At 38.2% G+C, this 24,231-nt stretch overlaps 1 protein-coding gene across 1 annotated transcript in view; it reads left to right on the forward strand.

Moving 5' to 3' along the window:
* The window catches only part of nudc (nudC nuclear distribution protein), a 28,946-nt gene extending 20,248 nt beyond the window's left edge, over nt 1–8,698 (forward strand). The window contains exon 9 of the mRNA XM_063011583.1: nt 8,236–8,698. Within this exon, the coding sequence (XP_062867653.1) occupies nt 8,236–8,245 (10 nt within the window). The 3' untranslated portion in view covers nt 8,246–8,698. The remainder of the gene's footprint in view (nt 1–8,235) is intronic.
* Nucleotides 8,699–24,231: the final 15,533 nt, after the last annotated feature.

Here is a 24,231-nt window from a genome sequence, read left to right on the forward strand (position 1 = left end):
TTCCCTCAATGAACTGCAGCTCCCCAGTGCCAGCAACACTCATGCAGCCCAAGACCATGATGCTACCACCACCATGCTTGACTGTAGGCAAGATACAGTTGTCTTGGTACTTCTCACCAGGGCGCCGCCACACATGCTGGACACCATCTGAGCCAAACAAGTTTATCTTGGTCTCGTCAGACCACAGGGCATTCCAGTAATCCATGTTCTTGGACTGCTTGTCTTCAGCAAACTGTTTGCGGGCTTTCTTGTGCGTCAGCTTCCTTCTGGGATGACGACCATGCAGACCGAGTTGATGCAGTGTGCGGCGTATGGTCTGAGCACTGACAGGCTGACCTCCCACGTCTTCAACCTCTGCAGCAATGCTGGCAGCACTCATGTGTCTATTTTTTAAAGCCAACCTCTGGATATGACGCCGAACACGTGGACTCAACTTCTTTGGTCGACCCTGGCGAAGCCTGTTCCGAGTGGAACCTGTCCTGGAAAACCGCTGTATGACCTTGGCCACCATGCTGTAGCTCAGTTTCAGGGTGTTAGCAATCTTCTTATAGCCCAGGCCATCTTTGTGGAGAGCAACAATTCTATTTCTCACATCCTCAGAGAGTTCTTTGCCATGAGGTGCCATGTTGAATATCCAGTGGCCAGTATGAGAGAATTGTACCCAAAACACCAAATTTAACAGCCCTGCTCCCCATTTACACCTGGGACCTTGACACATGACACCAGGGAGGGACAACGACACATTTGGGCACAATTTGGACATGTTCATTGTGGGGTGTACTCACTTATGTTGCCAGCTATTTAGACATTAATGGCTGTGTGTTGAGTTATTTTCAGAAGACAGTAAATCTACACTGCTATACAAGCTGTACACTGACTACTCTAAGTTATATCCAAGTTTCATGTCTATAGTGTTGTCCCATGAAAAGATATAATGAAATATTTGCAGAAATGTGAGGGGTGTACTCACTTTTGTGATACACTGTACATTTTTTGAGTTTAAAAAAAAAATGCTGGCACTGCTATTTTTTTGAACAGCCTAATATTCATTTTTCTTAACTTTCTGTAAAGGATGAATACAAACTGGCTACATTTTGTTAATGTTTTGATTTAGAAGTGAAAGTGTAGTATTATTAGTGCATTCGCATTTATGGAAATAAAAGTTATTATAATGATTTTGCGCTTTATTCACTTTTTTAAAATCACTGCTATTTTTTTGAACACCACTGTAGTTGCAGTCTTCTTCGATATTGAAAAAGCATATGATACGATCTGGCGACATGGAATCTTAGAAGACCTACCCATTCTTATATCAAACTACTTAACAAACAGGAAATTCAAAGTCAATAACACTCTCTGATCCATACATCCAAGAACAAGGAGTCCCACAAGGCGGCATCCTGTCTGTAACTCTGTTTAACATCAAGATTAATAACATTACTCAGCACATACCTCCCAGCATCATGGCTTGTCTATATGTGGATGATTTATGCATCTATAGTAAAGGACGCCATATGCTACAAATCGAGCGCACACTCCAACTCCAACATCCCAAAATGGGTTCCAGTTATCTAAAACCAAAACCGTCTGCAACCACTTCTGCCAAATAAGATCCTTACATCCGGAACCCTTACTAACCCTAGACGGAGAAGCCATAAAGGTAGGAAAAAACATCAGATTCTTAGGACTATTTCTGGACAATAAACTCTCTTTCTCTCCCCATATACAATCACTTAAAACCAAATGCTTGAAGATGCTGAACATCCTCAAAATTCTAGCAAATACAAGATGGGGCTCAGATGCCCGTCTATTAAAATATCTCTACATCACGTTAATTCGATCACGCCTAGACTATGGTAGTTCTGTCTACGGAGGAACCAGGCCTTCCTACCTCAACACCATACACCATCAAGGACTTAGACTGGCCCTGGGAGCACACAAAACATCACCTGTAGAAAGCCTTTACGTAGAAGCAGATGAACCACCTCTACATATCCGGAGACTATGAATAAGCCTACAGTATGCCATAAAGAACCAAGGGAATAAAGAAAACCCAGCCCACCAATCTCTCTTCAAAAACCAATACCACCACCTATATGAGACCAAAGGAAACCTCATCAAACCACTAGGACTCCATATCAAAACCTTCCTAGAAGCTCTTAACACCTTGGTAAAGCCCAACAAATGTCCTCTGATACCTCCATGGAAAGTAAAAAAACCGAAGGTATTCTTCAAACTAGCCAGATATGCAAAACAGGATACCACCCCTACAACCTACCTGAGTAAATTCATGACAGTCATAGAGATGCACCCAAATCACCAAATCATCTACACTGACAGATCAAAAACAGAATCACATGTAGGAGCAGCAACTTGTGCATCTGACTACCAACACAGCATACGCCTCTCCCCATACAACTCTATCTTCACAGCAGAAGCCCATACCATTCTCCTGGCCATGAATTACATTCAGATAAACCCGCACAAGTTGTTTTTAATATGTTCAGACTCCAAATCGTGCTTACAAGCGCTGCTATCTTTCCAAACGGATCACCCAGTTATCTTAGAGCTCTTAGCTACAGAGAAATAACTTAAAAAACGCGAGTCCACGTCACGTGTTGTTGGATCCCCAGCCACTGCAATATCACAGGCAACGAAAAAGCAGACGACCTGACAAAGAAAGCTGCAGAAAAACAGATCACCTGGTGCTATGTCCCACCCACCGATGCCCTCTACACAGTCAAATTACTTTGTAAAAACACATGGCAGGAGGAATGGAATCGTAACACAGCTAACAAACTGTACGAAATCAAGCCACGACTTGACAGGACCTCTACCCAGTATCCAGTAAAAAGACACGACCAAACGAGATGCCGTATAGGACTTCACAGACACACAGCCGTCTGACACACAGACACCTTCTCTTGGGGAAAGATGCGCCAAACTGCCAGTACTGTGGATTACAATTGTCAATAAAACATATCCTGACAGAATGCCAAGCCATCGAAGATACTAGAAAAATATTTTACAGAGACAACTATGAAAGACCTCTTCGAATGCAATAACCCACAAGAAATCCTGCAAGAGTAAAAGCACAGATAGAGGTGTCTCTCTATCTGTACTGACGTGAGCAGCAAATATAGTGAATGATGAAGGCAGGCAGTGAGGTCGTTGGCAAAGGAACATTTGCCACACAACCCTCTACCATTTTATTTTATTTTTTTAAAGAAAACTGGACATCCAGCAGGGTCTTTTAGCTCCAGGAAAAGACCCTGACAGAACACTTACAAACCGCAGTGTAAACCTATGTAGCCTACATAATAGTAAAGGAAGGATAGGGTAAGTGAGAGAAGTGAAGTAAAAAGAGAGAAAATCTACTGTTTAGGTTTTCATTTTACATCTGGTTTTCAGGTTCGTCGATTTGCTTTCCAGCTGTATGTGCATTATAAGCATAGTTATCCCGAAACCTGGAATGAGAACTCCTCAGAAAAAATTGTTTCAGACCAGCCCTATGTATATAGGGTTGTTGGTTGTTGGTTTGTAGCCATTAGCTAAACCACTTTTTATATACGTATGTATTAAATGTATAATCTAAACATTAATCTTTCGCGCGTAGTTTATATGGAGTGTTATTTTGTCTATCGTAAAAAAGCGCTTGTGTTTACGCTTGATTAACGTAAATCGTAAACGTAAATCCGTGCTTGTTTTCGAAGTCTGTTACTAGGAAACTTCTGCTACCAGCATCCAAACAAAGCCTGTTTTAGTTTGTTTGTTTTGTACTCCAGCGCATAAACATCTTATTCATCCAGAATTAAAACCGTTTTCTGTCCGCACGAAGTGCGTTTGTGTTTGGCTGTTTTTGTACTTCAGCGCTTAAAGTGTAGTGATAAGTGATAAGTGTAGATTAGTTGTTAGTCTGACGGAGAAGATCTCAGTGATAGAAGGGCGCATTCGGGCGTTAGAACAGACTACTACTAGTAGTGAGGGCTTAGATTTAGCTGTAGCAGTCCTGAATGCCAGTAGTTCAGGTATAGAACCCCAGACTCCGGCATTAGAGCCCTCACAGCGGGGCGACTGGGTGACGTCTCGGCGACATAGTCGTAGGGCAAAGCACCGACCATCTCAGTTGCACGTGTCCAACAGGTTTTCCCCACTCAGTGACCCACCCACTGAGAAGCCTGTTAATGTAAGTGCTCTGGTTATAGGAGATTCTCAGCTCCGACACGTGCGTATTGCAACCCCCATAGAGACACCAGCAACCATAGTTACTTGTATTCCGGGGGCCAGGGCGCCTGACATCAGAGCAAATCTGAAAGTGCTGGCTAATGCTAATCGTAGATTTTCGAAGATTGTATCCACGTCGGCACTAATGATGTTCGTTTACGGCAGTCTGAGGTTACTAAGAATAATGTTAAAGAGGTGTGTGAGTTAGCTAGGTCGATGTCTGATGCAGTAGTGTGCTCTGGCCCCTTACCGATTCGACCCAGTGGCGAAACCTACAGCAGGTTATTGTCGCTGAACCGCTGGATGTCTAAATGGTGCTCAGAAAACTGCATTGATTTTGTAGATAATTGGTCCACTTTTGAGGGAAGGCCTGGTCTTTTGAAGCGGGATGGTGTCCACCCCACGTGGGAGGGTGCTGCTCGCATTTCTTGCAGCATAGGTGACAGGCTTTACCACCGCATTAGTGTAGCGGCAGATAGAGGTAAATGACTGCCCAGAGCCAAGACCAGGCAGCAGACAAACAGGCCTAACCAACTGTCTGCGAGTCGAGATCGGACGTCACCCGGAATCATTAGGTCACAAACCATTGAGACTGTGTCTGTTTACTGTGGCAGGTGTAAGCCAAAACTAAATCAAAAAGTATGTCATAATAACTTAATTAAAATTAATCTAAATGAGCATCATGAAAACCCTAGTAAGGCTAAACTAAAGTTAGGACTTCTAAATATCAGATCACTTGCATGCAAAACAGTAATTGCAAATGAAATAATTACAGATAATTGTCTTAGTGCACTTTGTTTAACCGAGACCTGGGCTAGACCTGATGAGTATCTAGGTTTAAATGATGCATCTCCTCCGGGTTACAGTTATGAACATAAGCCACGTCTTAGTGGTCGTGGTGGAGGAATAGCCACAATTCATGACAAAGACATAGGTCTCACTGTAAAATCATCTCCCATAACAAACTCGTTTGAAGTTCTTATCTCTGACATAGCCAATAAATGTTCATCTGATAAAACTAGTATGTTTAAGCTGGTTACTGTTTATCGACCCCCTGGTCCTTACTCAGAATTTCTTAACGAATTTGCCGATTTTCTTTCTAAATTAGTTTTATCAACTAAAAAAGGTTTAATTGTTGGTGACTTTAGTATTCATTATGAGGATAAGTGTAATCCACTCAAAATTGCATTTGATTCTATTTTAGAATCTTTAGGCATTACCCAAAATGTAATGGGACCCACTCACCGCTGTAAACATACCTTAGATTTAATAATAATAATAATAATAATAATAATAATAATACATTTTATTTATATAGCGCTTTTCAAGATACTCAAAGACGCTTAATACTTACTTATGGTATGAACATAGACAACCTGGTAATCGTACCACAGAATGACTTAATTTCTGACCACTCCCTACTAATATATGAAGTGTCCCTATCCGACAGACAGACAGACAGACAGACAGACAGACAGATGTGGGTCTATGGGTCTGTCCTGTCCTGTCCAATAATATACAGCAACCACATTGTTTTAAATGTAAGCGCACTATTACATCTGCAACTGCAGCAGCGTTCATAAACTGCCTACCAGAATTACCAAATATATCAGCATCAGAACCTAAAGAACTAGATCAGGCAACTCAACACCTAGAGACCATACTGCGCACAACCTTAGATAACGTAGCCCCACTCAAAACTAAACTGATTAGGGAGAAAAAACTTGCTCCATGGTACAATGACCACACATGCACACTTAAACAAGCAGCACGGAAATTAGAACGCAAGTGGCGTCACACTACACTGGAAATGTATAAGATTGCTTGGAAAGATGCTCTAACTGAGTATAAACATGCCCTTATAAAAGCTAAATCTTCATATTATTCATCCCTAATAGAGAAAAATAAAAACAATCCTAGATTCCTTTTCGAGACAGTGTCCAAATTAACTAAAAACGTCAATGAAACTGGATCTAATATACCACCCGACTGTACCAGCAATGCTTTTTTACAGTTATTTAACGATAAGATAGAAAAAATATAACTTAAGAGTCAGAGTGTGTCACTTCCCAATGTTAAGTATGGACTCACTCTGAGCAGCATTGGTGAGAATAGTAATGATAATAGTAACAAGTTAATCCAACTAAATTCCTTTAATCCAATCTCCCAAAATGAACTAACTGTGTTGATTAAATCATCAAAGTCATCATCGTGTATACTCGATCCTGTTCCAACTCGTTTACTTAAAGATTTACTCCCAGCTATTGTAGAGCCCCTGCTTACATTAATCAATGCATCCCTTAGCCTTGGGTATGTACCTAAATTGTTTAAAAGCGCTGTTATTAAACCCCTGATTAAAAAACATAATCTTGATCCACATGTTCTAGCTAATTATAGGTCAATTTCAAACCTTCCTTTTGTCTCTAAGATATTAGAAAAAGTCGTTTCCAAACAGTTATGCTCTTATTTGAATGAAAATTGTATTCACGAAAAATGTCAATCTGGATTTAGACCCAACCATAGTACCGAAACCGCATTAATTAGAGTAGTTAACGAGTTGTTAATGTCTTCTGATAATGGATGTGTCTCTTTTCTTGTTCTATTAGATCTTAGTGCAGCGTTTGATACGGTTGATCATAACATTTTACTGGAGAGGCTAGAAAATACAGTAGGTGTTAAAGGACTCGCACTCTCTTGGTTCAAATCATATTTGACTGACCGCTCTCAATTTGTTTATGTAAATAATAGATGCTCGGAAACAACAAAAGTAAAGTGTGGTGTTCCACAGGGGTCGGTACTGGGACCGCTATTATTTACACTCTATATGCTTCCACTAGGAGAAATTACTCATAAACATGGCATAAACTTTCACTGCTATGCAGATGACACACAGCTGTATATATCAGCCAAACCAAATGATACTGACACAATCAGTAAGATAGAAGATTGTGTAAACGACATAAAAAACTGGATGTCAGGTAATTTTCTTTTACTTAATTCAGATAAAACGGAGGTTTTACTTGTTGTCTCTAAAGCTGCAAGAGACAAGTTGTCTAACCTGGTGCTAAACCTAAACACTTTCTCTGTTACTCCTAGCTCTGATGTAAAAAACTTAGGTGTAACAATAGATTCAGATCTCTCCTTTGATACACACGTCAATAATATTACTAGAGTTGCTTTCTATCATTTGCGTAATATTTCTAAAATAAGAAATATACTATCTGTTAATGATGCCGAAAAACTGATCCATGCGTTTATAACTTCTCGGTTAGATTATTGTAATGCTCTTCTAACTGGATGCTCTGGTAGATCCATAAACAAACTCCAGTTAGTTCAAAATGCAGCAGCTTGAGTGCTAACTACTGTAGAACTAAAAAATTTGATCATATTAGTCCTGTTCTATCATCTCTACACTGGCTGCCAGTTAAATTCCGCATTGATTACAAAATACTTTTACTAACCTATAAAGTGCTACATGGTCTGGCTCCACAGTATCTGAGTGAGCTTATTAATCACTACAACCCAGCACGTCCACTTCGCTCCCAAGATGCAGGGTTACTTATAGTTCCTAGAATTAAGAAGATCACGGCTGGTGGAAGAGCATTTTCTTACAAAGCTCCACAACTTTGGAATAATCTTTCCGCCTCTGTTCGGGATTCGGACACAGTCTCAATGTTTAAGTCTAGACTGAAAACATATTTATTTTCTCAGGCTTTTGATTAGCATAGACAAAGGCGCAAAGCTTGGGGGTTCTTGGTCATAGAAACTTGTGGTGATCAGGGATGTTGGGTTGCTGTCGTTCTGCCTCTCCTGTCCGATCACTCTGGTTTGGGTAGGGGAGGTGGGCGCTGATGTCCTGTGAAAGCCTTCATGACCTTGTTACCTGCTCGCTCTCCCTTTTAGTTATGCTGTAATAATTAGGGCTGCCGGAGTCTAAAACTCTCTGTAAAACTGTTTTACTTAACTAGCATTGTGCATTATTAACTACATTCTCTATTGTTTTACCCCAAGGGCATTCTGATGGAAACCTGTTTACCCGCCGGTTAAGGATTAAAGTCGAGACTGCAGTGCCAACGATGCTGCTCCTGCCCGATGTGACGGGTCTGGAGTAATTGCACCAAGAATGACAAGAACTCACTACAGACTTTATTAAAGATTAGCCTGAATAATAACTCTATTATTATTATTTATTTATTTATTTATTGCCAGTTATAACTTTTAGTTAATTTAATTCTGTGTTTGAATGATTTGTGTAAATCCTATTTATTTAAAGTATCCTCCAGACCACCCAAGAAGGATGGGCCCTGCTGAGTCTGGTTCCTCTCAAGGTTTCTTCTTGTAATTTTAAGGGAGTTTTTCCTTGCCACAGTCGCCCTCGGCTTGCTCAACAGGGGTTTTTGTATCTGTTGGTCCTGGATTTTGTAAAGTTGCTTTGAGACAATGTCTATTGTAAAAAGCGCTATATAAATAAAGTTGACTTGACTTGACTTGGCCAGCCAGATGGGTTCAAGGCTTTTAGGAAGAGAAATCTCTCTCTTTCTGTACGGCACCCACAACCTACCAGTATATCAAAAGCCACAAGTTTTAATAGGCACAATATTTCCTAATTTTGACAATCTTAGCAAAGTGCTAGATAAGCACTAGTTAGTAAAAAATGTGTGGAACATGGGCAAAACAAGAGTTACAACTGTCCAAAACCCAGGAAATATTGTTGCATGCATGCGTGCACACATGCACACACACACACACACAGTTCAGTAAGCTATCACAAAGGTTTACAAAAGTAGGCCTGTTGTTAAATTTCAGTGTTGGATTTTGATTGAAAATATGTTGTACATGCATTTATGCTAAACAATAATAATAACAAAAAATAGTTCAGTATAGCTATTTTGACAGAATGTGGCACTATCACAGCATTAACAATAACCTCTATCAAAAAAAGGTGAAAAAGTAGACTTATCTTTACTATGCTACACTCTAATAATAAATGCAATTAGGGAGTGCTGAAATGAAACAACTATTTCTGTGCTTATTACACTTTAATTGTACAAAAATAATACAAAAGCTTGTCTTTAATTGTGTTGAGTGTGCTCATTGTACTAAATTGGGACTTTAAGTACACTACAGCATGTGTATTTAACTCCATGTTTTACATACACTTAAAGTGAAATTAAAACACATTTAATTAGTATTCCAAGTGCACTTGGAGTACATTAGAAATAATTGAAAAATAGACTTTAAATACATTTACTTTAGAGTGAAAATGTACTTTCACTTCCTGTCTTTCTAATAGCCTGATTCTAATAGCCAAGCATTGATCTCCGTTTCTTGTCTCTTTGCGGGAAGACATCATCAACCAACCAGCAGGGGTCGTAATTGTGCTAGGTTATGAACCGGTAGGGGACGCGTGAGTTCACACTACACGACTGATCGGCGATAGGGGATCACACGCTACACGATCTTTCACCAGGAGGAATCTCAGGCGAGTCTGTCTGGTCCCCCAAACTACAGTAGTGTTAAATAAAATAGCAGTGGTTTTAAAAAAGTGAATAAAGCACAAAATCATTATAATAACTTTTATTTCCATTAATGCAAATGCACTGAAAATACTACACTTTCAATTCTAATTCAAAACATTAACAAAATTTAGCCAGTTTGTGTTCATCCTTCACAGAACGTTAAGAAAAATGAATATTAGGCTGTTCAAAAAAATTGCAGTGCCAGCATTTTTCTTTCAAAACTCAAAAAATGTATGTATAAACTGAAAAAAATGTTTGAGGTTTCACTTTACTTTAAATTACTGAACTAATATTTAGTGGCATAACAATTGTTTCCGAGATCTGTGTTGCATGGAGTCGACCAACTTCTGACCAACAGGTATTCCTGTCCAGGATGATTAGACTACATTCCACAGTTCTTCTGCAATTTTAAGTTTTGCCTAAAAAAAAAACGTGCTTCAGATGTCAGCCCACAAGTTCTCTATGGGATTGAAGTCAGGGGATTGGGCTGGCCACTCTATTACCTCAATTCTGTTTTTCTGTAATCAAGATGTTTTTGGTCACTGTCATGTTGAAACACCCATTTTAAGGACATTTCTTTTTCGACATAGGGCAATATGATCTCCTCAAGTATTCTAATATATTTAAACTGATCCATTATCCCTCATATGCGATAAACAGGTGTAACACCATGGTATGAAAAACATCCCCATATCATCATTTTGTACCACCATGCTTTACTGTCTTCACAGTGTACTTTGGCTTGAATTCAGTGTTCGGGGGTCATCTGACATACTGTCTACGGCCACTAGACCCAAAAAGAACAATTTTGCTTTCATCAGTCCACAAAATGTTGAGCCATTTCTCTTTGGACCAGTCAATGTGTTCCTTGGCAAATCTGAACCAATTCAGGACATGTCTTTTTCTTAACAACAGGACTTTGCAAGGAGTTCTTGCTGGTGAATTGGCTTCACTTAATCATCTTCTGTGCTCACTGGTAATTTCAGATGTTCCTTGATCTTTCTGGAGGTGATCATTGGCTGAGTATTTGCCATTTTGGCTATTCTTCGATCCATTCAAACAGTAGTTCCACGCTTCCTTCCGCGTCTTTCAGGTTTTGGTTTTTACTTAAAGGCATTTGAGATCATTTTAGCTGAGCAGCCTATAACTTCTCTGTATGTTTTTCCCCTCTTCAAACACCTTTTTAATCAAAGTACGCTGTTCATCAGAACAATGTCTGGAACAACCCATTTTACCCAGTATTTCAGAAGGAAATGCGCTTTGACCAACCTGTGCAACATTTGCCACCCTCCTACCTTAAATAAGGGCCAAAATTGACACCCGTTCTTCTGCAGAATGAATTACTTCACCAATTGAACTCCTCACTGCTATTATTTTGAACAACCCCCTTTCAATCAATGCTTTGATTACTCAGAATGAGCGGCATGCATGTCCTAATTTTTGGGTTTGTTTTGTTTTCATTACTCTACTACACTTATAAGTAAATTTTTTGCTATGTAGAAATAGCTGAAAACAGTGATTTATCAGGTTAATGATGTTGGACTGCTATTTTGTTTTTAACACCACTGTATGTCTTGCCATGAAAAACACTCGAGAAGTGACACGTCCAAAAATGCACGTTAACAAGAAGCGAGCAATCAAAGTTGTTTGTGCGCTGATATGCAGCATAAAAGCAAAAAGGAAAAAAAAAAATCTGGCTAAAGGAGTGGGTTTGGCTATGTGGCCAGCAGGGATTGTCTGTTCTGCAGAGAGAGTTGGAAGTTAAATAAATATTTTTTCCAATGCAATGTTGGTATTACGGTTTGACGACAAGTCACAAATACTGTAAAGCTTGTTTGTGCCAGTGTATTCTGATAGAAACTATATTATGCACATGTTCCACACATTTATGACAACCCTACTGGGTTTCCCCTTTATACTGTATGTTGCGTTCACAACAATCACAACCTGTTTGCAGCACCTTTCATACTACATGATTATGAGTTGCAGACAGGCTAAGATATTTAGCATGCTAGATATTTTTCTTAGTCTGCGAGCCGCTCTGATCGAGTCATTGAACAGTTCACACATAGCGACTGAGAGCCGATTGAGCGCCCCGAGCAAATGCCTAGTTGCCTCCGAGCTGCCATATCTAGCAGTGACTAGTCGGCGAGCGAAAATCAGAGCTAAAATCGTATAGTGTAAAGTACGCATTACATATGTCAGGTTAGAATTCCTTTTTTAACTTAATCATTCATCAGCTTCTTATCATAATTAGGGTCAAAGGGGAGCTAAAGTTTAACCCAGAGCTCATTAGGTGAAACGCAGGAAGACACCTGCATTGCATTTATCTAAAGCATTTATCTAATGCAGTTTATACAGATTACTATTTGAACTCTGTAAGTACACTGAATGAATATTTATGTAGTGAATTCTTTGGAGGCATGCAGTCCATTGATCTGTAGCTGTTTTGATGCTTTGTAGTGTGAAATGCAAAAACTTCCTCTGCAGCAGTAACAACATATTCTGTGTTACTCGGTCTTTACCTGACAAACTCTTTTCTTTAGCTGCAGTTTTGCTGAGCTAACACCTTTATTTGACACTGACACGTACAGGGGTTGGACAAAATAACTGAAACACCTGTCATTTTAGTGTGGGAGATTTCATGGCTAAATTGGACCAGTCTGGTGGCCAATCTTCATTAATTGCACATTGCACCAGTAAGAGCAGAGTGTGAAGGTTCAATTAGCAGGGTAAGAGCACAGTTTTGCTCAAAATATTGCAATGCACACAACATTATGGGTGACATACCAGAGTTCAAAAGAGGACAAATTGTTGGTGCACGTCTTGCTGGCGCATCTGTGACCAAGACAGCAAGTCTTTGTGATGTATCAAGAGCCACGGTATCCAGGGTAATGTCAGCATACCACCAAGAAGGACAAACCACATCCAACAGGATTAACTGTGGACGCAAGAGGAAGCTGTCTGAAAGGGATGTTCGGGTGCTAACCCGGATTGTATCCAAAAAACATAAAACCACGGCTGCCCAAATCACGGCAGAATTAAATGTGCACCTCAACTCTCCTGTTTCCACCAGAACTGTCCGTTGGGAGCTCCACAGGGTCAATATACACGGCCGGGCTGCTATAGCCAAACCTTTGGTCACTCGTGCCAATGCCAAACGTCGGTTTCAATGGTGCAAGGAGCGCAAATCTTGGGCTGTGGACAATGTGAAACATGTATTGTTCTCTGATGAGTCCACCTTTACTGTTTTCCCCACATCCGGGAGAGTTACGGTGTGGAGAAGCCCCAAAGAAGCGTACCACCCAGACTGTTGCATGCCCAGAGTGAAGCATGGGGGTGGATCAGTGATGGTTTGGGCTGCCATATCATGGCATTCCCTTGGCCCAATACTTGTGCTAGATGGGCGCGTCACTGCCAAGGACTACCGAACCATTCTGGAGGACCATGTGCATCCAATGGCGGTGCCGTGTATCAGGATGACAATGCACCAATACACACAGCAAGACTGGTGAAAGATTGGTTTGATGAACATGAAAGTGAAGTTGAACATCTCCCATGGCCTGCACAGTCACCAGATCTAAATATTATTGAGCCACTTTGGGGTGTTTTGGAGAAGCGAGTCAGGAAACGTTTTCCTCCACCAGCATCACGTAGTGACCTGGCCACTATCCTGCAAGAAGAATGGCTTAAAATCCCTCTGACCACTGTGCAGGACTTGTATATGTCATTTCCAAGACGAATTGACGCTGTATTGGCCGCAAAAGGAGGCCCTACACCATACTAATAAATTATTGTGGTCTAAAACCAGGTGTTTCAGTTATTTTGTCCAACCCCTGTATGTGCCAGCTTTGCAGGTCAAGCATTCTGCTTTCCAAAAATCCCGACCTAGACAAGTTTTTATTTCCGCTTCAGTATTTTTAAGAGAAGTGCGAGAAGAAGGGATCCAAAGAGAAAGGTAAAATCAGTGCAAAATCATGCAAAGAACAGCACACACAGACTACAAAAGCCAAATCCTGGACATTTTTGGTGATTTTTTGGACAATATATTTATCATTTATGGTGTGTAGGGTGTAAATGTGATCAGTGGTATGGTAATTTGGCTTTTACTCAGGACACTGTGTTCAGTAAGGAAGTTTAGAAATCTAGAATTTAGAAATCAGGTTGGGTCCCTGTTCTGCCATTCAGGTCCCTGCAGATGAGCACATTTTTATCTATCTATCCATTTCCCTTGGCCTGGAAATGGCACACCTGTCCTTCCAACTCTGAGAACATACCTTCAGAGAACTACAAGGATTATAAGGGTAGGATGTAAGTGGCACAGCTATATATACAGTGGTGTTAAAAAAATAGCAGTCCAACACCATTAACTTGATAAATCAATGTTTTTAGTAGAAATGCTTTTTCTACATAGCAAAAAATGTACTTGAAAGTGTAGTAGAGTATTGAAAACAAAACAAACCCAACAATTAGGACATGCATGCCGCTCATTCTGAGTAATCAAAGCATTGATTGAAAGGGGGTTGTTCAATTGGTGAAGTAATTCATTCTGCAGAAGAACGGGTGTCAATTTTGGCCCTTATTTAAGGTAGGAGGGTGGCAAATGTTGCACAGGTTGGTCAAAGCGCATTTCCTTCTGAAATACTGGGTAAAATGGGTTGTTCCAGACATTGTTCTGATGAACAGCGTACTTTGATTAAAAAGTTGATTGTAGAGGGAAAAACATACAGAGAAGTGCAGCAAATTATTGGCTGCTCAGCTAAAATGATCTAAAATTTTTTGAGGCAAAGCCCAAAGATGCAGAAGAACTGTGGAATGTAGTCCAATCATCCTGGACAGGAATACCTGTTCAGAGGTATCACATTTGTTCCTGTGTGCCACGCCCCCCTCTCCGTGAGCACACACTCAGTCTCCTGCCACGCCTCACTCCCTGAGCTAATCAGCCCCAGCTGCTCCCAATCAGGGACCATTTAAAAGGAGAGCTGGAGAACAGGCTGATGGGGATTATTTGGTTTGGACTTTGTTTGACTGTTGTTTGACTGTTGTTTGACTGTTGTTTGACTGTTGTTTGACTGTTGTTTGACTGTTGTTTGACTGTTGTTTGACTGTTGTTTGACTGTTGTTTGACTGTTGTTTGACTGTTGTTTGACTGTTGTTTGACTGTTGTTTAGCAGATTGGCAGATTGGCAGATTTCTGTACTTTGGTTTGTTCTTTGCTCCGTGTGCCTTGTCCCATGTGCCCTGCTTCTTGTGCCTTGCTTCTTGCCGTATCATCCGGTCTGTATATTTGGTTTGTTTGTTATAGTTTGTTTTCTATACCTAGTTTGTGTTAGCCTGTTTAGCCTCAGTTAGCCTTAGTAAGCCTGTTTATTCCTTGTTTATCTGTGTTTAGTTTAGTTTCGCTTTATTTGTTCTGTTATGTCTTGTTATTAATAAATATTCATTTGGTTTTTTCACATCTCTGCGTGTGTGTCCGCCCTCTTTGTTTCAGCCTTGGCCCCACGTGACAAGAGGTGCCAGAAGTTGGTCGACTCCATGCAAAACAGATCTTGAAAACAATTGTTATGCCACTAAATATTAGTTCAGTAATTTAAAGTAAAGTGAAACCTTAAACATTTTTAGTTTATACATAAATTTTTTGAGTTTTTAAAGAAAAAAGCTGGCACTGCTATTTTTTTGAACAGCCTAATATTCAATTTTCTTAACTTTCTGTAAAGGATTAACACAAACTGGCTAAATTTTGTTAATGTTTTGATTTAGAATTGAAAGTGTAGTATTTTCAGTGAAACTATTGGCTTTTGGACTGAAATTCCTCCTAATTCCTTGAATCTTTTAATGATATTATGCACTGTAGAAGGAGAAATATGCAAATCCCTTCAATCTTTCTTTGAGGTTCATTGTTTTTAAACATTTCAATAATCTCACACATTTGTTGACAAACTTGAGATCCTCTAATCATCTTTGCTGATCAAAGCCTGAATAAAGCCTTAATTAGGTAAAATAAGCTATATTACCTAATTAACTTTTAATAAAATGTAATTGGTCTTATTCCTGACAGAAAACATCCAGCTTTGATTACAACTTTGATTACTGCAAGTATTGATGAATCTTCTAATTATAACATTTTACTGAACAATTTTACGTTGGTTGGGGTAATATTGCTTATATACTGTATACTTTCAACTTGTTTAAGATTTACTCCCTGCCATTGCAGAGCACCTGCTTACCTTATTAAATTGAAAACATATATATTTACTCAACCTTTTTGATTATTTTTTTTCCGATCCTGGAGGTCTGGGCAGTCAGGTGCTCTCATGTTTTCGTCACTTTTGCTGGCTGCTACATGTTGTCTTCAGGATAAGCCTGGTTTTGACCTCCAGGACTGGACCTCCCCACCCTGACTACAGACAAAGGAGCAGAGCTTGGGGATTCTACATCGTAGAAATTTGTGGGGATCGGGGATGTTGGGTTGCTGTCATTCTGCCACTCTTGTCCAATTACTCAGGCTTGGTGACAGTGGGGGAGGTTGGTGCTGATGTCCTGTGAAAGCCCTCATGACTTTGTAACCTGCTAGCTCTCCCATTTAGTTATGCTTTAATAATTAGGGGTGCCTCATAAGTCTCATGCTCTTCTCTGCAAAACTGACATTTTACTCTTAATGATTTTATACAACATTTTAACACAATTTAATATTCTGTTGTTTAGCTGGTTCTGACTGGAACCTGTTTACCCATCTGAGGTTCAAGCCTGCAAGTTGAGACTGCTGTGCCAACAACGCCTCTCCTGCTTAATAGGACGGGCACCCGCTGTGTCTGCACTTAATGTCCAGAACTCACTATTGACTTTATCACAGACTGGACTGAATAATGAAGAACCCAATTTTTTTTCTTTGTACTAGTTATAACTAGTTCAAATTATATTTGTGTATGTATGGTTTGTTAAAATCCAATTCATGAGGCCACCCAAGGACGATGAATGCCAACTGAGTCTAGTACCTTGCCAGGGTTCTTCCTGTAATTTCCTTGCCAGTTTCCCTCGGCATGCTGAACAGGGGTTTTTGGTCTGTCAGTTGCTGTAAAGTTGCTTTAAGACAATGTATTTTGTAAAAAGTGCTACACAAATAAAATCAACTCATTAGTGCCATTCCCTGGTGATATTCCATCACCATTTTAAGTGGGTGTGGGTTGAGCATTTGGGTGATTCAGGATTGACATTCATACAATAACCTGTAGTATAATTAATACTATTTCACAAACCCAGAACATTATCAGAAAATTGGATATTTTGTAAAATGCAATAAAAAATCTGTGATTTGTCCTCTCAAATTTTTATTAACAGACAAAACACTCCAAAAAGTTGTGACAGAGGTAAAATAAAAGTAAAAAGAAAATATTGAAAGTACAGTGTTTTAAAACATTTCACAATAAGCAGGTGGGTTGGTAACAGTTGACTGACCTTTTTACAAAATGTCCCAGCTTTTCTGGAAATAGGGTTTGTGTATTTCTGGCCTCCACAATCCTAATTAAAGTGACAAGTTAATAAAGCTAAATGCATAAATAATTTTTTACTTGTCATTTTTACTTGTTACCCAAATCCTTAATCAGTGAATCCTGATCAGGGTTTTGATTGGCCCAGAGACACCTTCTGTTACTCAGTTTACAGTAATGGACCATCATTTATGGTGGTGGCAGCATCCTGCTATAGGGTTGCTTCTCAGCAGCAGGAACAGGGAGACTGGTAAGAATTAATGAATGGACGAAGCAAGCCAAATACAAAAACATCCTTAAAGAATATCCTCTTAAGTGCACACAAACTCAGACATGGGGTGCAGTTCACTCAGTTCACACGACAATGTCACATAACCAAAAGTAAACTGGAGGGACTTCAGAGACTTGAGTGGCCCAGCCAAAGTCCAGATGGTTGACCATCTGTGAAGAGACAGTTCACAAAGGCTTGCATCCAATCTGACAGAGATTGAAAAGATCTGTGATAAAGAACATGATACAGGATAAACTGTTCAATTCCAGACGTGCACACACACATACACATACACACACACACATTTTTTATGTTAAATCACAACACTTGAGGTTTTTTTTTAATTAGCAATCATTAGTCATTAATTTCAGTATCAGTATGGTTCAAAGACATATAATAGGCTCTTTAAAAGAAATGGTGCCACTAACATGCACTGTTTTAAAAACTTAAATTAATGAACCCTTTTTCATAAAAAAAAAATCTGATTGCTTCAGAAAGCATTACTGTACAGCATTCACACTAAAATGGTTTACAAAAGTTTACAAAAAATAAGTCTTCATATATTTGTCTTCATAAAAAAATATTCTTCATATATTTGTTAAAAAAAATACACTATTTATACAAAAAACTATAAAAAATTCCAAATAATCCAAATTCATTAAAAAATCTGGATTTATCCTGAAACCTTCTAATGCGCCATCCATCGAGTGGTTTTTCAGGTTTGTCAGCATTTTAACAAAAGCTTCTTCCATGGTGATAAAGTGCTAAAAAAATAAAGTTTACTCCTGTGACCAGCTGTGCCACCCTATTCATAAACACCCTATTCTTTTGTTGACATTAAACTATAGTTTGCACACTTCTTTATGTCCACCTTCTTTGATATCTTTATCAATTATAATTTTTTTCTCCTTTTCATTTTTTGTAGGTTTTTCTAAGTTTTGTCATTGATGGCCAATTCATGTTCCATCCATAGCTCCTCATGTTGTTAGTTATGTCCAGCACCTAAAATTAGTTCCTAATGTTTTCTTTGAATCCAGCTGGTAAGTTCTTCAGACCATATTTTAGAAACCTTAAACTGTCTTTTCTTAGCTTGACTTGGAGCTTTCTCATTATAAGCTTGTGTTGCTTGAAAAACAAGTGATGCTTGAAGAAGTAACAAACAAGTAATTGTACCTGCAAACATTAATTAGATGTTCTCAGCTTCATTCCTGTTTTTCAACTGTATTTCCCTCCTTCTGATTTCCGACTTTGGAATTCCAGTCTCCCATAACCAAAAGGCCATCTTGCTTGCTGTTCTTATCAATTTCAGTTTAAATTTGATCATAAACCTGGATGACTGTAATGTTGAATGGTTGTGCATGAAATGGATTAATATCAGTTATTATAAACATATTCACAACATTATAAGCAATAATACCAGTATATTTTATCTAAATTGTTTAAGATCTTATGTAGTAATTAGTGTGTTCATCTAATTCTGTCCTTTTTTATTTTGCTGATTCTAAGGATGTTAATGTGTAGACGACATTTCTGGCACTATATTAAGTCAAACATATTAAGATAAACATAATTCTGGGTTGCATATACCTCATATATCAACCACTTTTGTATTAAACTTATATTTAATGTAATTATTAGATCACATTCTATCTTACTAGTACTCAGTCACACCTAGGGGTAGTTTAGAGTAATTTATCTACTTTCTGTCTTTTTGGGAAGTGGAAGGGAACCCCAAAACCCCAAAAATGCTAAGAAAATTGACAGCTGTGACCAGCTGTGCCACCCTATTCATAAACACTCTATTCTTTTTGTGCTGTTGACATCAGATTATTAACAACAGTTTAATAAGCTGTAAAAATGTGCTGAGGTCATCAAACACTACTTTCACTACTGCCAGTTTTGTCACACACAAAAATCAGGTTATTAAACAAAACATTACAAAAATGTAACATTCTTTATAAGTTTGTTTGTTTATTTGGCACAGGATCTTTTTGGGGGCTTCTCTAGACCACACCAAAATGTTTTTGTATTTTGGAATATTGTCCTGCTGCATAACATGATTACACCTTAGTTTTGACTCATATACATATCATCACCTATTTTCTTATAATTTTCTGATAAAGAGAAGAATTTATTGTTTTTTTTTAATGCATTGTCCCCCAATTTTTCCTCCCAATCTAGTCGTATCCAATAACCTGATCGTCTTTCTCCTCGACTGCTGCTGACCTCCACTCCTGACCAAGGAGGGCTGTGCATTAATGCTGCCATAACAGAAGTGTAAATGACCTTTGCCAAGGGCACTGACACAGCACCATACCATGACAGACCCTGGCTTTTGGACTTGTTGCTGATAACAGTCTGAATGATCCTTTTAGTCTTTGGTGCGGAGCACACGCCGTCCATTTTTTCCCAAAAAAGACCTGGAATGTTGATTTATCTGACCACAATACACGTTTCCACTGTGTGATGGTCTATCCTAGATGCATCCGAGCCCAGAGAAGTCAAGGCCGCTTCTGGACATACGGCTTCTTTTTTTTGCACCGTAAAGTTTTAAGTGGCATTTGTGCATGTAACTCTGTATTGTAGTGCTTCACAAAGGTTTGCCAAAGTAATCCCTTGCCCATGTGGTTATAACAGTTATTGTTGAGTGGAGGTTCTTGATGCAGTGCCGTCGGAGGGATCGAAGATCACAGGCGTTTAGCTTAAGCTTGAAATTCCTTGAATCGTTTAATGATATTATGCACTGTAGAAGGATAAATATGCAAATCCCTTCCAATTTTTCTTTGAGGTACATTGGTTTTTTTTTCAATATTTTTCTCACGCATTTGTTGACAAACTGGAGATCATCTGGCCATCTTTGCTCATCAAAGACTCAGCCTTTCCTGGATGCTGTTTTTGTACCAAACCATGATTACAATCACCTGTTGACATCACCTGTTTGGAATCACATCATTATTTAGTTTTTTTACCGCATTACTAGCCATTAATTGCCCCTGTCCCAACTTTTTTTGGAATGTGTTGCAGGCCTGAAATGCAGGAATGGATGTTTATTAATAAATGAAATGAAGTTGAGCAGATAAAACATGAAATATCTTGAGTTCAAACTGTTTGCAATCAAATAAAAGTCAATGTAAGGAACACTGCATTTTTATTTTATAAGCATTTTTCATACTGTCCCAACTCTGATTTGGGGTTGTATAACAAAAATTAAATGCATATTAGATGAGTAAACACTATACACAAATGTCAAACTACCACAGTGTAGGTCACACTAAGAGAAGTAAGTGGTTAAACACATACATTATGTTAACATATATTTTAAATACTGCACAATTTTGAAAGCTTATTTTCAAACTAGAGGACAAACTAGATATGCCAACTCCTACAAAAAGCCCAATCTTTTTTCTTATTTGTACAGATGTGTTTGTACACTGGCTGTTTAAAAAAAACGGGAGGGATCAACAGAGATGTCACCAAACACTGAAAAGCACTTGAAAGCTGAACATCTAAGATACAGATTTAAATGTATCTAGTTAAAGAGGGTGCAGTTGCTGAGTTACATATAAATATATGCTACGCAGATGTTAGGATCTGTCTGATGGTTTCAAACTTAACTGAATATAAATAATAAACAAAATATAAAGTACATCTTTAGTATGTACTTTTGTATGAACATAGTAAGTTAAAGTATACTAAGTTGTACATGTAGTATAAATTGCATGAACACACCCAATGCTATACAGTAATTGGAATTTGGTTTAAAACTTTTTAAGTAGCTCTTATTTACTTTTAAATGAATCAAGCACCATCAAGTTCACTGAGCAGTGTAATCCCCTCAGGAAAAGCAAACAGATCAGTATGAAGGAAGGTGTTGAACTCAGCACTGAGACCTAGGAGATAAAGTCCTGCATGGATCCAGCCTAGCTGGCTCCCTGTTTAACAATAGACCAGACGCAAGATACATCCTACTGCTATTGTACCTATTCACATGGGGCAGAGGTAATAGGTAAGGCAACTAAATTGGGGGGGGGGGGGTTGTCACACTCTCATGCACACACTGAACAAAACATGACAGAAATGTCATACAATTAGCTGAAAATAAGAATAAGAAAATGACTGTATGCCTTTACAATTTTGATAGTTAAAAGTGCACAGCATAATCTGTAACTTTTCTACCCAGTAAAGTGGCTTTACTGCCTGGTCACATTATCTTGTGTTGTGGTAAGAAATGACTCATATCATAGCATTTAGGGTCGAATAGTATTAGCAAAGTAGTAGCAAATGTCACAAGAATACATGAAACTATGGAGCTATGATTACACATATGTGCTGATCTGATATTGAGAATCAGTGTATATACAGTGCATATACTAGCCTAAATGAATATTGCTTTGTATTTAACATATTTTCTAATCTATTTATTAATCTACTGTTTTTGGTGACTGTATGATACTAATTTAACAAAGATCATATTAATCCAAAACACTATTTCGATAATGTTATCATCTTACCTAGCAATACTGGCTTTCTATGGAGACATTATTTTATTATTGGCTTATAGTCAAAACTTTTATATTTTTATTAAAATAGTAAAATGGCTCAAGATTAGATATGGGTAAATCTGAAGTGATGTAGTTATTAGTACCTCACTAAAATACAACAAATATTCTGACAAGTGACAATAGAAAACCCACAAAAAAAGTCTTTTCTAAGTTACTTTAATTTTGGTCACTAAGACATGTTGATGGGCATTTATGAGTCAGTATTTAGCAACTTCTCACATAGTCTGACAGGAAAAGCACTTTCTTAAAAGTGGGCTCAGGGTGTGTTTGCCCACCTGGCATGGTGTGGGGTACCCTAGGGAGTGTGAGAAAACAGGTTCAACTTCTTGTGTTTGCATGCATGCATGGTGTGAGCTTGATAGGATTAGGAGGCTGTTGATTGTTTTTTTCCACATAGAATTAAAGCCTACTAGCCCTGCTCACACGTTTTAGTTCAAAGAGAGGAAAGCATTTAAGAGCAGGTGCGGGGAGTGATTCCTTTCTTCCTGCTCTCCTTCATGTGGTGTTAGGATGCTTATTCTGCTTTGTCTAATATCCTAAAAACTGACCATTTTACTGACCAATTTATTCAGAGAAAAAATCCCTTTTAGGAAATAGTTATTTTTAACAAAATCACATGTGCCTCAATTATTGAAACCCCTAGAAATTCTTAACTGAAAATGTAACATTTTATTTTCTATTTTACTTTTTCAAGTTGGTCTAGGAATTTTTAATCTGTAATCCATGAGTTCCTCTTTCACTGGATTATCTGTCTGTCTGTCTGTCTGTCTGTCTGTCTGTCTGTCAAGTAAACATTTCCAGTGAACACTGTATTTTGTAAACACAATTAAAATCTGATTCCTGCAACACACTTAAAAACATCAAGACTGAGGACGATGGAAACTACAGTAAGTGTTGCAGTTTTGCAAATGAAATTTTTCTCCATTCTTGCTGGATATGACACTTAAGCTGCTCAACAGTCTGTGGTCCTCGTTGTCTGATTCTCTTTTTCATGATGCATAATACAGTTTCAATCTCAATTTAATGCATCAACAGATCTGGGCTGCAGATGCTGCTGATTTTTAAAACAAAATACTACTTAGTCATATTAAGTATTTAAAGCAGCTAAATTTAGTCATGTTTCTCCTAAAATATTTTTGCCATACTTTGTCAGCAACATAACATTTGCTTTTATGTTGAATAATAATAATAATAATAATAATAATAATAATAATAATAATAATAGAAATAATAAAAAGAATTCAATAAAATAACAAAACAAAATTCAATAACAAAAATAACAAAATGAAATCAGCCACTGTATTGTAAATAAAACAGTATTTTAAGAGGTATATGTGATTTGAGATGCAGCTGATTTTCTTTCTGCATAATTATAAATACAGTTGTAGAAAAGTAAAGCTTATTACTCCTAGTATAAATGCACAAAATAACATACATGCATTTTAATACAAGGTAAATGGCACATCTCATAATAAGACATACTGTAATATAATGTAAACAAAAATTAAACAACAAACCACATGAACTGAATGCTTATGAAATCAGTATTTATTTGGAAATTACAGTTTTGTAAATAACCATTTAATAGCACTTGAAACAAATATAACATGGCAGCTTATTAATTTTATTACTGTTTTATTTAATAATGTTATTCAAATATAAACAGTAGAAATGATAAGGAATATTACTGTAAACACTGCATAATTCTGCTATCAGACGAGAAGAGACAAAATGTATAAGGGACAAAACAGAGGACAGAGAAAGGGGCTAAAGATGAAGAAACATCAGAAGAAAAGGTGCAATTACTTGTCCTTTCTTATGGAAATGCTAATGAAGTAGGCGAGAGGTAGACAATAGGGGCTACAAGCAGGCTGAGCATCACCATGTAAACAGCTTCCTGCCAAGGAGCCATTTAGCCTTTACTTTTACTGACTAACAAGCCACCTCCACGATGACTACAAAGAGCAAGGTTCCATCAAAGAATGCTACAACCACCATGCCCTGTCACAGCTCAGCTTTCCCAGGATAACACAGACAGACATTTCTCATATTTCATGTTGTCTTTATAAATATTATTTGCAGCGATGGACTATTCTAACCATAGGTTGATTGTAATTATTATATGCATATACCTATTCCATTTACCATGATCAAGGCGGGAATACAGC

Source organism: Trichomycterus rosablanca, chromosome 2 (assembly GCF_030014385.1).
Source record: "Trichomycterus rosablanca isolate fTriRos1 chromosome 2, fTriRos1.hap1, whole genome shotgun sequence".
In the NCBI taxonomy this organism is placed as follows: Eukaryota; Metazoa; Chordata; class Actinopteri; order Siluriformes; family Trichomycteridae; genus Trichomycterus; species Trichomycterus rosablanca.